Source organism: Taurulus bubalis, assembly GCF_910589615.1.
Source record: "Taurulus bubalis genome assembly, chromosome: 15".
Lineage (NCBI taxonomy): Eukaryota > Metazoa > Chordata > Actinopteri > Perciformes > Cottidae > Taurulus > Taurulus bubalis.
This window is the reverse complement of record NC_136603.1, coordinates 1,354,306-1,371,264: the sequence shown is the minus strand read 5'-3', so window position 1 is coordinate 1,371,264 and position 16,959 is coordinate 1,354,306. Positions and strand designations below refer to the sequence as shown.

The 16,959-nt window shown below is 44.2% G+C and overlaps 1 protein-coding gene across 1 annotated transcript in view; it reads right to left on the bottom strand.

The window, feature by feature from the left end:
* LOC306747976 (serine/threonine-protein kinase BRSK2-like) overlaps positions 1-16,959 on the bottom strand; it is a gene marked incomplete at both ends in the record, with an annotated part of 78,226 nt that overhangs the window by 28,253 nt on the left and 33,014 nt on the right. The window contains 2 exons of the mRNA XM_079231083.1: positions 1,506-1,591; positions 8,913-9,007. Coding sequence (XP_079087209.1) covers positions 1,506-1,591; positions 8,913-9,007 — 181 coding nt within the window. The remainder of the gene's footprint in view (positions 1-1,505; positions 1,592-8,912; positions 9,008-16,959) is intronic.

Below are 16,959 nucleotides of genomic sequence, written 5' to 3'. Positions count from 1 at the left end.
AGGAGGTAGAGGACGTAGAAGAGGTAGAGGACGTAGAGGACGTAGAAGAGGTAGAGGACGTAGAGGACGTAGAAGAGGTAGAGGACGTAGAGGATGAAGAGGACGAAGAGGACGTAGAGGAGGTAGAGGACGTAGAAGAGGTAGAGGACGTAGAGGACGTAGAAGAGGTAGAGGACGTAGAGGACAAAGAGGACGTAGAGGACGAAGAGGACGTAGAGGAGGTAGAGGACGTAGAAGAGGTAGAGGACGTAGAGGACGTAGAAGAGGTAGAGGCCGTAGAGGAGGTAGAGGACGTAGAGGACAAAGAGGATGAAGAGGACGAAGAGGACGTAGAGGAGGTAAAGGACGTAGAAGAGGTAGAGGACGAAGAGGACGTAGAGGACGTAGAGGAGGTAGAGGACGTAGAGGACAAAGAAGACAAAGAGGACGTAGAAGAGGTAGAGGAGGTAGAGGATGTAGAAGAGGTAGAGGACGTAGAGGAGGTAGAGGACGTAGAGGACAAAGAGGAGGTAGAGGACGTAGAGGAGGTAGAGGACGTAGAGGACGAAGAAGATGTGGAGGACATAGAGGACGTAGAAGACGTAGAGGACAAAGAGGACAAAGAGGACGTAGAGGACGTAGAGGACGTAGAGGACGTAGAGGACGAAGAGGACGTAGAGGACGTAGAGGACATAGAGGACAAAGAGGACATAGAGGACAAAGAGGACGTAGAGGACGTAGAGGACATAGAGGACAAAGAGGACAAAGAGGACGTAGAGGACGAATAGGACAAAGAAGATGTGGAGGACGTAGAGGACGTAGAGGACGTAGAGGACGTAGAGGACAAAGAGGACGAAGAGGACGTAGAAGAGGTAGAGGACGTAGAGGACAAAGAAGATGTGGAGGACGTAGAGGACGTAGAGGACATAGAGGACAAAGAGGACGTAGAGGACATAGAGGACAAAGAGGACGTAGAGGACGAAGAGGACAAAGAGGACAAAGAAGACGTAGAGGACATAGAGGACAAAGAGGACGTAGAAGACGTAGAGGACGTAGAGGACAAAGAGGACGAGGGGACGAAGAGGACAAAGAGGACATAGAGGACAAAGAGGACAAAGAGGACAAAGAGGACGTAGAGGACGAAGAGTACGAAGGGGAGGTAGAGGACGAAGAGTACGAAGAGGACGAAGAGGACGAAGAGGAGGTAGAGGACGTAGAGGACAAAGAGGACGAAGTCGTCCTGAAGCCTCTCGTTGGTTCGAGAATGTATTGAAGCCTCCAGGTCGACGTTTCGGCCGTCGCCATTTTTTTTGTAACCAGTGAACAGGAAGTGACCATAGAGACGCCGTATACTTCTCTAGTAGCCCCGCACACATGATGATGATGATGACGATGATGATGATGATGATGATGATGATGATGATGACGATGATGATGATGATGATGATGATGATGATGATGATGATGATGATGATGATGATGATGATGATGATGATGATGATGATGAAGAAGCAGAATGTACTCACAGGTATTTCTTGTTTTCGTAGACGTCGTGCAGCTTTAAGACGTGAGGATGCTCGATGAGCTTCAGAATGGCGATCTCCCGCTCGACCTGCAGAGGAGCACAGAGGACATCGGTCATGTTAAAGTCACACACACACACACACACACACACACACACACACACACACACACACACACACACACACACACACACACACACACACACTGTCCAGAGCAACAGATGTACAGTGTATGAATATAAACAGAACAATGTTTTAGATTTTAGGAAAAGATCAGAGGAATCAAAGAGGTCATTGATTTATTCTCCTATTGATCAGATTGGGTGATAAGGAGTATTTTTATTAAACTATTAAAGTAATAATCCTGAGATGAGAGGGTGAACCAGCTGCTTTAGTTAATGAATGAGTCTTTAAAATAAGAAGAAATGTTTTCCAGCTTTTGCTGAAAGATGTCCTCGTTCAGGGAGCTGAGCTGAGGAACAGGAAGTCAGACATGTTTTTATTTTCTTATTTGTTGAAAATTAAAAAATGATACAGACTTTGACCTCTTTTGAACAATGTCGCCCAACAGCCACACATCGTTTTAGGACTCATGTGAAACCAAAATGATTATTTCCTTCCTGTCCTCGGGTCCAGAGTCTGCCTGAGGGGTCTGTGTGTTCAGCTCTGACCCGCTGGGGTCGCAGAGTTTGGACCTCAGTCTGTTTCTGCACAGACGGCATCAGTCACACATGGTCTCAATCTGCCTCTCTGGAGTTACTGCGTATGAAACATAGTTTGTGTAGAAGTTTGTGACGTCGTCGTGACGTCACCCGATGGTTTGTGGACGTTTTGAAGCCTCCAGTTCAGAGATTTGACAGTCGCCATCTTGGCTTTTTTTACAACCAATAAACAGGAAGTGACCATATATGGACTGAGGCAAAATGACGTACAGACACCGTATACGTCTCTGTGTCGACCTGTCAATCACCTTGTAGCCCCGCCCTAAAGCGTCCCCTGCTTTATGGTCTGTTTGACTCTAAATGAGCATAATTTACTAAATGAACATCATGCTGTATTGAAGAAGACTTGAAACTAGTAGAGTCATTTATATAGACTTCTATACAACCAGAGGAGTCGCCCCCTGGTGGTCAGGAGAGAGAATGCAGCTTTAACACATGAAGCATAGACTTCTATACAACCAGAGGAGTCGCCCCCTGGTGGTCAGGAGAGAGAATGCAGCCTTAACACATGAAGCATAGACTTCTATACAACCAGAGGAGTTGGAGGAGAGGACCCTCCCACCCCACACACACACACAGAGCTGGGAAAATAAACCAGAATGCAATGCAGCCTCAGATTTGAGAACATCCCTGTTTACTAGTCAGTTAGGTCAATACAAAACAAGACAATAAAAAGGTATTATCGCGCTGAATTACTGACGTTGAACAGAATGTCAATCTTAGTATGACATAAGTGTAAAATGTAGGAGTTGTTGTCGTATATTCCATTAAACCCTTGAGCCACGATATCGACATTAGTTTGTTGGAAATGTCAGATTAGTTCCTGCGTGTTTCTGTTGAGATAATCAATGAGTAGTGTGTAGGCGTCCGTGAGAATCTATATCACAGGTGATCAAACTGATCCTCTGATGATACGTCCTATTGATTCCAGACTCTCATCGCTTTAAGCCGCGCAACACAAAGACGGCATCGGTCATCTGTCCGTCACCGCTCTCCGATGGCTCATTTTCAGCTGATGACTCTTTTCATGGCTGTCTGAGTCATCCAGTCATCCGCATGCCGATCCTCATGGGTTATGTGACAGGTCTGGACAGAAAATGGAATTTCATTTCCATCAAAGCCGCCAGGTCTTCAAAGGTCTGTCATGGTGGGGCGATGGCAGCTGGCAGCAAATACATAATTAAAGGATCCCCCTTTAATCTTGAGCCCAGAAGTTTCTCAGACCAGACTGTCACACAAACCTCTCTCTCTCTCTCTCTCTCTTTCTCTCTTTCTCTTTCTCTCTCTTTCTCTTTCTCTCTCTTTCTCTCTCTCTCTCTTTCTCTTTCTCTCTTTCTCTTTCTCTCTCTTTCTTTCTCTTACTTTCTCTTTCTTTCTCTTTCTTTCTCTTTCTCTCTCTTTCTCTCTCTTTCTTTCTCTTTCTCTCTCTTTCTCTCTCTCTTCTCTCTCTTTCTCTCTCTTTCTTTCTCTTTCTCTCTCTTTCTCTCTCTTTCTTTCTCTCACACGGAAAAGATCGGAGAGAAATTCTGATGTCAGATTACATTACATTATTATTGATCTCTAAAGGGCTGGAAATACTTGACAAAAGAAGTGAATGAGAATAAATGAGCTCCAATGTGAAACTCTTGGTGTAGACAATTGAGGTGATATGGTTTTTACAACCAATACAAAAGTTTGCGTTAGTAAATTTAGACCGTTTCACATCCAAGATGTCCTCTTGTTGTGAAGTTGGGTGCAATAATCGATGTTGCAGACATTCAAGATGATCAACTGTGATTAGAGACTCTAGCAAGGTACAATACCGGAGAAGTTTTTCAGAGATGGAGAGAAATGCTAACAGGCTACACTATGAGAGCGATGAACATAAATGTTGCTAACCGGCTACACTATTAGAGTAATTAACATAAATGTTGCTAACCGGCTACACTATTAGAGTAATTAACATAAATGTTGCTAACCGGCTACACTATTAGAGTAATTAACATAAATGTTGCCAAGAGGCTAAACAATGAGAGAGATTTATATGAATGTTGCTAGCAGACTAAACTATTAGAAATATTGAAAATTAAAGCATGGTGGAGTTAGCAGGTTAACTAGCGGTGGTCTGGCTACTTAGCTACCTTGCTAATTCCACCATGCTTCAATGCTACACTGGTTCCAGAAAATAATCCCATCAAAGTTGTCACTCATCTGCCGATAGCGATGTGCTTCGGCAGATACGCTGTGAGTGTGGAAGAAGCGTTAAGCTGGCCAGCTACATTGCTAACATGCTAACGTGCTAACATCACACCGGTTAAAGACAACGAGCCCAGCAGCGGGCTGGTGGCCAGCAGTAGCATGTGTTCGGTTAACAACCTCTCGAACGATGAACACTGAAGGCATTCCTAACGACTTCATTAAAAACAACAACTCCCATGATGCCACGCTGCTTCACCACGTCAACAGAGACAGCCTGAATCCAAGCAAACACGACCACATATATCACTGAATGAATACATTATGATAGAGTAAAGCATTGAGTTCAGTTCAGTGAGTTCATTTAAAGAACAGTAGCTGACACACTTACACTTTTCTAAGTCCCTTCCACTCTTATTCATTTATTCTCACACAGGAAGCAGTCAAATCTGCTAATTTAATTATAATATGAGGCAATCCTTTGCTTTCTGGCTGTGGGCTGATCCCAGGTGAACACACACAGTGACTGATGTCTGGGATGAATGCAGGTGCAGAACATCCGCCCATCCCCCGCTTTCACATCTAATTAGCCTCGTTTGCATCTCCTCACGCCAGAGACGCGCTCACACGGCGCGGCGAGGCAGAGGCTAATTAAACACGTGTACCAGGTAAACAGGCCCTCCGCCCTCCAGGTGTGGGCGGCGACGCCGGCGTTCATTAAGAGCCATTATGACCATATGGCTTTATAATGTGTGGTAATACAGGGGGGGTGGGAGGAACATTCGGTCCCACAGCTGTAAGAAACAAAGCTGTGGTTTCAAGAAGAGATCACCGGTCACCTCAGGTCTTCGCCCGCTCTTTAATTATACAATAATAATAATTGTGATCTCATCTGAACCCTGTCTTGTCAATTACATCCGGCTCATCCTGTCTGTTGAACCAAATTAGCAGAAATGATTCCAGCTGTGTTGGCCGTCATTAAAAAGGCATTAATATATAAGCTCTTATCAAGTTAAGTCTTGCGTAATGCGGACTATAACGGAAAGATAAGTCTTTAAACCTGAAGGTAGCTCATGCATTAATACGATTACATCATTACTGAGGAACAGTTCATGTGTATTGGAGCTATCAGAAGGGTTTAACTTTGGGCCTTCAGGTGGATCTTGACCAACTGCATCGCTGCTGATCCATCATTCTCCACACGCTGCACTGTAACAGTGATCCAACGCTTTGTGAACGACCCTCCTCAAGTCTCTGCTCTCTGCCAGATGACGGAGTGAGCCAACGTTGGGGATGAATCATCCACAGTACAAGTGAAGGGAGACGCCGCTGGACTTTATAAAACCACTGGTTAGCTTGTGATCGATCACCGGACCAGATGAAGTGACCCCCGCTCAGGTGGGATCGGTGCACATCGGAGTCGCTTGACCCTCGCTCAAGATTTCCCAACGCGAGTCGGCCAGCCGGAGAGTCAAGTCTGAGAAAAGACTCACGGACTGACTCACTGACGAGGACTGAGATGTTGAGTCTCATCTCGTGTCGGCGCCTCCACCTGCAGAGCTTCATCTCCAGCTGCCGTTCACGTAATGGTGTTTATTCAGTCGTCGGGTTCGTTTGGAGACGACCCCGACGCTCTGACGTCGTGAACACGTGGTCAACGATAGTCTCACGAGAGCAAGGCGGCCGCAGCAGCTCTCCATCGACTGCGTGGCCCAGTGCATGATGGGAAACGCCTGGCTGTCGCCACATCAGAGAGCTGATTGGCTCTCAACGGACACCACGTTTAGTATAAAATCCTTATTTTATGTGTAGTTGTAATACTTAACGCTTGATTGTCGACTATTAGTCTCGTGTTTAATCTGAAAACATATCTTGTGTGGTTGATAATAATAAAGATTATTTATACAACACACTTCAAAACGAGCAGCAAAGTGTTTCACATAAAACAAACAAAGGATGCAGCTACACACATTTCTACATAAATATATATTTGTAAACACGTATGAATGAACCCGAACAAGGTCTGTAAACTACAAGTAGCCTACAGAACTAACAGGAAGTGACTGCTTCGGTGACTTCCTGTGTCTACTTTAAAGGAAGCTGAAAACTGTCCAACTTGAACATAGTTCTTTGGCTACATTTTTGGATAAATACCAACGACTCAAATATGAACTACTAAAAAATACTTTTGGCAGGAGAGCAAGCGGAGCAGTCACACAACCAGACCTCCAGTTAATATGATGAACTCAATAATTACTTACTAATTCATATATTTTATATTCGTGTTTGTTTGAGAGTTCACCCAATCAGAGCTCCTGGATTTAAATGTCATCATCACAAAATAAATAAATAATAAAACTGGGAATAAGGAATTGTGAAATCCAATTTTATTATTATTATTTTTTTGTTCATATTAAATGTATGAATTAATAATCTAACTACATTCAGACACTGAACTACTATAAACATTATCAATAATATTTAAATCCAGACTGCTCATTTTCTATTAATGCTAATGTAATTATTTATTTACCGAATGAATTATGATATTCTGCTGAAATGATGCTGAACATCGTACAAAGTTTAGATTGATGAGAAAAAGCTGCTGACGCGCTCTCACACACACACACACACACACACACACACACACACACACACACACACACACACACACACACACACACACACACACACACACACAGGGAAGTCAGTATCGACAACATTAACACGAGCAGCGAGTCGTTGAGATGAAATGATTCCGTCACGCGTGAGAAGCTCGGCTTCGACCTCGACACAAACAATCTGCTGCACTTCAACTGGAAAAGAGATTTAATCTCACACACACACACACACACACACACACACACACACACACGCACATACACACACACACACACACACACACCGCCTCCACTTCGGCGTTCTGGCCGTCGCAATCTCGTTTTTTTCTCAACCAGCGAACAGGAAGTGACGTATCTGGACTGAGGAATCGCTGGGAGAGAGACCTGTCAATCACCTCGTAGCCCCGCCCTAAGTGAGTACGTTACATAACAAACACACTTACGTTAACCAAAGACACAACTGTATCCCAAACTTAAGTACTAAACCCATCCAAGTACTTTCATTGACTAATACTAATCAAGTACTTTTTAACTAAGTACCTTTGTTTCCTAAATTTAACCAAGTACTTTTGTTTCCGAAACCTTACAAAGTACTTTCATTGATTTATACTAACCAAGTACCTTTGTCGACTAATACTAACCAAGTACTTTTGTTTCTGAAACCTTGCAAAGTACTTTCATTGACTAATACCAACAAGTACCTTTAATGTAAACCAAACCGACTAAACCTTAAACCAGATAAACCTTCAGTGGAAGTCTATTGTGTGTGTGTGTGTGTGTGTGTGTGTGTGTGTGTGTGTGTGTGTGTGTGTGTGTGTGTGTGTGTGTGAGGACACACATGCAAAAACCTCAAAAGAAAAACATCCAACGTCGCATAAACTTTGGGCTTAAAGCAGAAACAGAGTGTCAAACAAGATGGCGTCTCTTCTAAATGCCAACTGAAGGGGGAGGGGGATGGGGTGGGGGATGGGGTAGGGGGGGGGGGGCTTTCATGTTTTAAACATGCGCCTCATCCTCCTCCAGATATCTTTTTTTGTTTGTTATTGACATTTTATTTTTAGGAGGCCGGCCAGACTTCATTGTGGGAGAACAACCCGAGCCGATCGCTGCCTGTTGCCATGGCAACAGGGCCTCGGCATCTTCTAAAAATGAGACTGAGGCGGGAGGAGAGATTAGAGGGAACCCTCCACACACACACACACACACACACACACACACACACACACACACACACACAGCAGACAGACAGCGGAGGGAGTCGGCTGCAGACGGGCTTCATCCACGTCACTTTCCTGCATTGCATTCTGGGCTATTTCCTGCTCTCGTTTGTGAAGATTGTGGCTCTAAGACATAATAATATGTTCTGTGGTTCTGGATAAAACCCTTAAATAGCTTCTATACAGTTCTACACATTTCTAATGTGAAGCACAACACTGTATAATCCTTAAAGTGACACACATGAGAGTGTGTGTCACTTCCTGGTTTATTCACAGAGCTTCATGAGAACAAAAGTGACAAATGTGGATTCATCCGCCGCTGGAAATAGTCCCCGACAAAATGCTCTATTTTCTCATGTTTGTTTGGTGAAAAAAGAAGAAGCTATTTTTGTAAATTACTGAGACTTTTTCGACAAGAAACCTCTCTTAAAGGTGTAAATAAATAAATACATGAAAAGTAGTTGGCAATAACAAACATATATAATATTGGCAAACAAATCTTATTAACAACCAAAAAAATAGATGATTCACTTGAGAAAACTCAGAATTCACGACCAAAAGCACCAAAAGGTTCCAAAGCCTTTTGTGCAATGGCACACACACACACACACACACACACACACACACACACACACACACACACACACACACACTGATAAAACACAAGCGTCTTACCTTCATAAGAACCGACTCGCTGAGCTTCTCTCTGTTGACGATCTTGATGGCCACTTTCTGACACGTGACGCAGTGGATGCCCAACTTCACCAGACCTGAAACACATCAGACGAGGAGCGGGTCACTCGGGGACGTTTGGTTCGTGGCCGAAACAAACATGTTAGGTATCAACTTAAACAATCAGGGCTACAATAATATATAATCCCCATGTACAACCTCTAAACACAAGGGGCTGGGGTTAGGGCTTAAAGGGCTACGGGCAAAACGCGAATGAAGCAGAAGAGTTCAAAATAATGAACGCAAAAGGTTCAGCCACCAATGGATAGAGCTCAGTCGTCACATGACCAACGGGTGGATCCTTCACACAAACAAGCGCTTCTGAGGTTCATATCACAATATAATCATTGATTGTTTAGAGGAACAGCTGCCTGATCAGTGGTTGACCTCCATGATCAGCTCAAGTTAAAAGTCCTTTCATGGAAATAAGTCCGTTTGTTCGGTCGAAAAGGTTGAGTTCAAACATGTTACCTTTAATTGCAGTTTAGATTTAATTTGATTATAATTCTTGACCCAGTCAAGAACAACGACGTCCAATAAGCTTTGTGAAGGTTGTTTCATATAGTGTTGTTAATGTGATGGGTTTACATGGACAATGATATTCCACGATTATTCTCAATTTGAATCATGTGAACTGTATGTTCCATTTGGAGAGTCAGAATGATTGTGAGTGGAGCTTTTTCGGTTTAAAATGATGTGTGATGTGTTGATATGATTCTGGTTTTTAGGATCATTCTTTGGACTTATGTCCAGCTCGTTAGGAGTGTGGAGACCTGCATTTGGCCAACACAAATTAGATGCTACGTATGAAAGATAATAAATCTCTTGAATCGGGCTGAACGTGAAGCAGACGGGGAATATGCATTTTTATTTGCTGTCAGGACGAATGCGGCCTTTTTGTGATTTAGGGCAAAAAATATATACATATATATTTTGTGCGTGAAAACATAGTAATTGTCTGGTGTGTTGCCAGATGGTGAATAAACGTACTTAAAGATCCCACAGTATTCTCCTGCAGCTCTGATCACGTCGCAGGACTTTAAAGATGATTGATGCTTCACAAGCTGCAGGTCTGACTCCGTAACTCTCACATCTGTGTGTGTTTATTTTGTGACTTTACAGAACATAAATCACGCGGATAAAAACATGCAATCGGATCGCGACTCTCTTTCATTACGGCCTGGTGAGGAATCACCTGACGTCGCCTAAATGTCACCGCGGCTCCTCCGGCTCCATCAGAGCTCCGGCGGCGAGGGGAATGTTTCACTTTGTACTGAAGGTCTGCAACGCCGCGGAGCGGGAAATGCCACTGCGCATATGCACCTCTTCATTACCCTCCCTGCGTATATATATAAATATATATATATAAATATATATATATATATTGATATACATTTCACCGGAGATGAGCGCCTCGCTGTTTGCAAAGGTGATTTCCCAGCGGGGTCCGGCTGGGGGAACAAGGAGATCCATAAGCAGCGGGGGGGTGCTGGGACCGGTATGGCGGCCCGGGGGCTCTTTCATGTCTCCAGCCGGGACCCCAAATAGCAACCTGGGCGACATTCATTGGGTCTCATTGATCTGGTTGTCAGAGCAGCACGCCACCGCGGTGCGAGGGGAAAAAGCCCCGTAGAGTCTGCAGAGAGCAGAAAGAGAAGGTCCAGAGCGGGAAATGAAGAAAGACAAAGGTTCATAGAGAACACCGGGCGTTCAAGTCTGCTTCCAGGGGCGCAGAGGACGAGGAGAACGGACTCTTTTGACACGAGTACAAAAGAAAATGGGGGTCGGGACGTAAAATGTCGGAAATTGACGGAAAGAGAGCGATCAATGCTGCGGAACTGGGCAGCTGGCTTGTTAGCTCGTTAGCTCGTTAGCTAATTAGCTAGTCTTTCTCTGGAGGGAAACAGAGGGTTTTTTGGGAGTTTTTGTTGTTGTGGCTTTTCCGATGCGAGGGTCCTGGAACAGAGGATGTAAGTTGTTCAGATTCTAAATTCTCTAAATGACCGTTTTAATATTCACTCCAAAGATATTTTTACCTGCAGTTTCCAATCTTCTTCAACTCTGCTGAGCTTTTCAGCATATTTTGAGCTCCTAACTTTGGTTTTATAGCACATTTCCTGTCTGATTCAGTCTCAATGTTTCCAGCAGCAGCAGGCTGCTGTTTTAGGCAAACAAGCCCCTTTTCTATACACATGTGGCGGCTCTATTTGACTCAGTTTGACTCTGTTTGACTCAGTTTGACTCCGTTTGACTCAGTTTGACTGCATTTAAAAAGGGCTACCAGCTGAGCAGCAGAAAACATCCGACAGACTCAGTTGGATACCAGCTGGTGAGCATTTAGCCGCTATATATATTTCCCTCAGGAGGTGGAGGAGACCCAACACGGAGCTCAAAGAGAATATTGGACTCCATCAGGTGACACAATCACTCTGGTAAATGTTGTCGTCGTTGTGCGTCTGCTGGACGTGGACGTTACACATTAGCCACAACAAATTGAAGGTGATAATCAGTCAGGTATGTGAGCGTTTCAGCTTCTGCACAAAAGAGCCTTTCTGCTCCGATTTATTCAGAGCTGTAGAGTCTCAGCTAAATGATTTATTCTAATAATCATAACACACCGGTGTTGCACCGTGATGAAGTGATGCTGATCAGAAGATATTTACAGCTTCTCTGCTGACCAGAAGAAGGAGAAGACTCCCCTCATCTCCTTTCCTCAGAACGAGTCCTCTGCCACCAGAGCGCTCCTGATTCAATCACCGCAGCGCTTTGTTTGGCATTTCCCATCATGCCGGGTTATTAGAAGCATTATGTCGCTGGTCACGAGGCCCTGGAGCAATAATCTGACATTTCCACATCAAGAAGCAGCCACTTGGTTTCATAACTCACCTTTTCTTTGTGTTGGTGGTTCACACATCCGACGAGGCAAAGAACCATAAAACATGGAAATGAAATAATAGAAGGCGTAAATCCTGGAAGCGAGCCGCCTGCACGAGTATTTAAACCGTTATTAACGTTTTAATGGAACGCTTGCAGTAGTTTGACGCTAGTTTATGTATTTTTGGTGAAAGTAAATTGTGACTCAGTGGGTGTCAGGAGACGTTAATGCACAAAGAAAAAAACCCTGTAATAACACATTTGTATGGAAACATTGAACGGATTAAATGTACTGCTTTGAGCCCCTTTGGCGTGTTTATTTTTGTTGGATGTATTTTTTCATATTTATCAAAAGTCAAAAGTCAAAGTCAGTTTTATTGTCAACTTTCTGCAATGTGCAAACATGCAGAAAATCGAAAGTATGTTTCTCTTCTGTCCAACATATAGAGAATTGTGCAATAGTGATAATAATAATAATAATAATAATAATAATAAAGTGCAAAAAACTGTTTAAAAGTTAAAAAACAAAAATATACAACATATAACATATAGACAACATACATTAGGAACTATAAAGACTGAAGGGCTATAAATAAATGACTGTGACTCTTTAGCAGCATCCAGACATGTGAGTCTAGAGAGGAGGACGGAGTGGGACGGTGGGGAGAGAGTTCAGCTTCCTGACAGCCTGGTGGATGAAGCTGTTGGACAGCCTGGTGGATGAAGCTGGTGGACAGCCTGGTGGATGAAGCTGGTGGACAGCCTGGTGGATGAAGCTGGTGGACAGCCTGGTGGATGAAGCTGGTGGACAGCCTGGTGGATGAAGCTGTTGGACAGCCTGGTGGATGAAGCTGGTGGACAGCCTGGTGGATGAAGCTGTTGGACAGCCTGGTGGTGCGAGCTCGGAGGCTCCGGTTTCTCCTACCAGAGGGCAGGAGGCTGAGGAGGCCGTGTGAGGGGTGACAGGGGTCGCTCACAATCAAGGTCACCTTGCGGGTGAGGCGGGTGTCGTATATCTCCTTGGTCTTGCTGCTGTTTAGCAGGAGGTTGTTGTCTCCGCACCACGTGGTCAGAAGGTTGACCTCCTTCCTGTAGAGGGTCTCGTCATCCTTGGTGACGAGACCTATCAGTGTTGTGTCGTCTGCGAATTTGACCATGTGGTTGGTGCTGTAGCTGGTTCTGCAGTCGTGAGTCAGCAAGGTGAAGAGCAGAGGACTGAGCACACAGCCCTGAGGGGCCCCTGTACTCAGAGTGATGCTGCTCGAGGTGTTGTTGCCGACACGTACTGCTTGTGGCCTCTCACTGAGGAAGTCCAGCAGCCAGTTACACAGCCAGGTGTTGAGCCCCAGCTGGTCAAGTTTGCAGACGAGTTGTTGTGGGATGATGGTGTTGAATGCTGAACTAAAGTCAATGAACAGCATTCTCACATACGAGTCTTTTTTGTCCAGGTGTGTGAGGGCTGGGTGGAGAGCAGAGTAGATTGCATCCTCCGTGGACCGTTATGGCACGGTATGCAAACTGGAAAGGGTCCAGGGTGGGGGGGAGAATGGATTGGATGTGTGACATGACTAGTCGTTCAGAGCACTTCATGATTATGGGGGTCAGTGCCACTGGACGGTAGTCATTGAAGCAGGACGGAGTGGGTTTCTTTGGCACAGGAATGATGGTGGTGGCCTTGAAGCATGGCGGAACAACAGCTTGTCTCAGAGATGTATTGAAGACATCCGTGAAGACGTCCTTAAGCTCCTCTGCGCAGTCCAGCAACACACGACCAGGGATGTTGTCTGGACCTGTTGCCTTGCGGGTGTTGATGGTGGAGAGAGTCCTCTTCACGCTGGCAGCAGACAGGCACAGAAGCTGATCGTGGGGAGGGGGCGGAGTCTTGTGTGGACGAGTGTTGTTCTGAGCTTCAAACCGTGCAAAGAAGCCGTTTAGGTCGTTTAGCAGAGAGATGTTGCTGTCGCAGGTCTGTGGCGCGGGTTTATAGTCTGTGATGGTCTGAATGCCCTGCCACAGGCTGCGTGTGTCTCTGCTGTCTTGAAAGTGACGGGTTATCTTATTTGTGTGGTCTTGTTTAGCTTTCCTGAGGCCGTGGGACAGGTCGGCTCGCTGTTCTCAGGTCCGTTTTGTCCCCAGCTCTGAAAGCCTTGTTTCTGGCCCTCAGCAGCCGATGGACTTCCCCTGTCAGCCACGGCTTCTGGTTAGCCCGAGTGGTGATGGTCTTTATGTGGGTCACATGATCAATGCACTTACTGATGTAAGAAGTAACAGTGTCTGTGTCCTCCCCAATGTCTGTGTGGTTGTTGTTTGTGGCTGCCTGCTTAAACATTCCCCAGTCTGTTGAGTCAAAGCAGTCTTGGAGAGCGGAGGAGGCTCCGTCCGGCCACACCCGGACCTGCTTCAGAACCGGTCTCGAGACTTTGCACTTTTATGTACTCTTTGTGTTGCAAGGCCTGGTTTCTTTGATGAAACAATGACGTGAAATATAATTATAGACTAATACCAAAGGGTTACGCAACATCCTTCATGTTATGTTTCATATCAATCAATGAATAAAATAAAATATCTTCCATGAAATTTAAAAAAAATATAGAAAATATAGAGATGAAGATTTTACAGGAACACACACACACACACACGAAGAAGAAGTGGACGTATAAGAAGTGGACGTATTAGAAGAAGTGGACGTATAAGAAGAAGTGGACGTATAAGAAGTGGACGTATAAGAAGAAGTGGACGTATAAGAAGAAGTGGACGTATAAGAAGAAGGGCGTCTGGAGACGGGCGATGGATGTCAGCGTTAGAGAGGAGGGGAGGGTGTGAGAGCAGAAACGCCACCGTCACAACACAGCAGTCAAGGGTTAATTAACGGCGACGGGTCAGCTGTTGCCGGGCGACCTTCATCAGCCTCACGCCTCCGCGTGGCCGCCGGTTCTCCGCGTCGGATCGGCTTCCCATCAAACGCTTCAGACGGCTCGGAGTCAAACGTTTCAGAGGCGACGAGAGCGTGAAATGATCCGGCTTTGAAACGGCTTCGTGAACGAGAGACGGACAAAGTAGGGCCGCCGCCGGAAACCCGGTTCTGAAGAGGAGAAACTCAGAGTATCAATGAGGTCCAGAGTTACGGGTTCTGCTATTGTCCTGGTCTCAAGCCTCCTCCACTGACACCTACATGGTGTCTACACACCGTAGACACAGCCACGGGAGCAGTTCAGGGTTCAGTGTCTCGCTCAAGGACACATCGTCATGGACTAGCGGAACCGGGACTCAAACCACCGATGCTCTGATTGAAAGTCAGTGATGCTGACCACTGAGGCACAGTCTTTCTGTCTCTCTGTCTCTCTGGGTTAATAGTCAACCTACCTTTGAAACTAGTGAGACCCTCACAGACCTGGTCTAGAGATATTCTAAAGAGATATTTTAAAGTATATCAAACTGTTTCACGAAAAGTGAACCAGGACCAGTATGAAGACCCGATCCCTAAACACAGGTGATGTGTTCTCCCCTGTTTTCAAAGTCAGCGAGTTTGAGCGCAGGAAGCAGCCGTCCAATCAGAGGCGAGCAGCGGCCGTCCAATCAGAGGCGAGCAGCAGCCGTCCAATCAGAGGCGAGCATGCGGAGAGCGCAGAGAGGGAGAGACCGGCGGTTAGAAATCTACCTGGCAACAGATGACAGAGCCGCTTGGCCAATCGGCTCTCTGCAGTCTGTGGGTTCGTCTGTTTGAATAGCTCTCATTGTGCTGCACACACACACACACACACACACACACACACACACACACTGCTCATCCTGTGAAACAATGGGATGTGTGTCAAGGTCATCCCCCCTATTCCCAATCGCAATGAATATATTGAACATTTTCCAGCTCCCTCTTTCCTCTTTTCTCTGCGTTAATGAGGTGATCAGCTCCTCCTCTCTCCTCCCTACTTTCCCTCCGTCAGTGAGGAGAGATGGAGGGGGGAGGAAGACGAGGAAGACGAGGAAGACGAGGAAGCGGGTCAGGCCTCCAGAGGAGGAGGCAGTCATGCTGGATGCCGTCTCTAATCAACAGCCGAACACAAAGAGAGAACATCAGCGCCTCTTCTTGATGTTTGTGAGAACGTCCCACGAGTCCACTAACTGGGAGAGGACCAGTAGCTCCCAGTCTACTGCTTGTTTCAGACAGCAGAGAGGTTCATCATGTGCTGTGGCTCATCTGGAGAGACCCGGGGTATAAAAACACTTTTTTTTTTTTTATTATTTGTATTATTTTGCGTCTTAATGACGTCAGATGTATTCCACCTGTAGGGTTGAGTTTCCTACCGCTGCGATATAAATACTTTTATTTATTTTAAGCACAAAATAGCAGTTGAAAAAACTACAAATTCAACAAAATATTAACTGAAAACACTACAGTTCAAAGCATATATATATATATATATATATATATATATATATATATATATATATATATATATATATATATATATATATATATACATATATACATATGATATACATTGTATAAATACATATATACATATATATATATATATATATATATATATATATATATATATATATATATATATATATATATATATATATATATGTATATCTCCATCGCAGCTCTGTGACGACTTTGTCTCGCCGTCATCATAAAGAAAAATAATAATAATAAGAAACTTCCCATCTCTTCATTTTAATGAGTTTTATGTAACTAACAGGATGGAGGAGGAAGCAGCATCACAGTAATTAACCCACTGGAGAGAGAGAGAGAAAGAGAGAGAGAGAGAGAGAGAGAGAGAGAGAGGGAGAGAAAGAGAGAGGTCTGAGTAGGATGAGAGGAACGATGGAGGTAAATAATATATATATATATATATATATATATATATATATATATATATATATATATATATATATATACGTATATATATATACATATATATATATATGTATATATATATGTATATATATATACGTATATATATATATGTATATATATATATATATATATATATATATATATATATACATATATATATATATATATATATATATGTATATATATGTATATATATATATGTATATATATATATATATATATATATATATATATATATATATATAGTTAAAT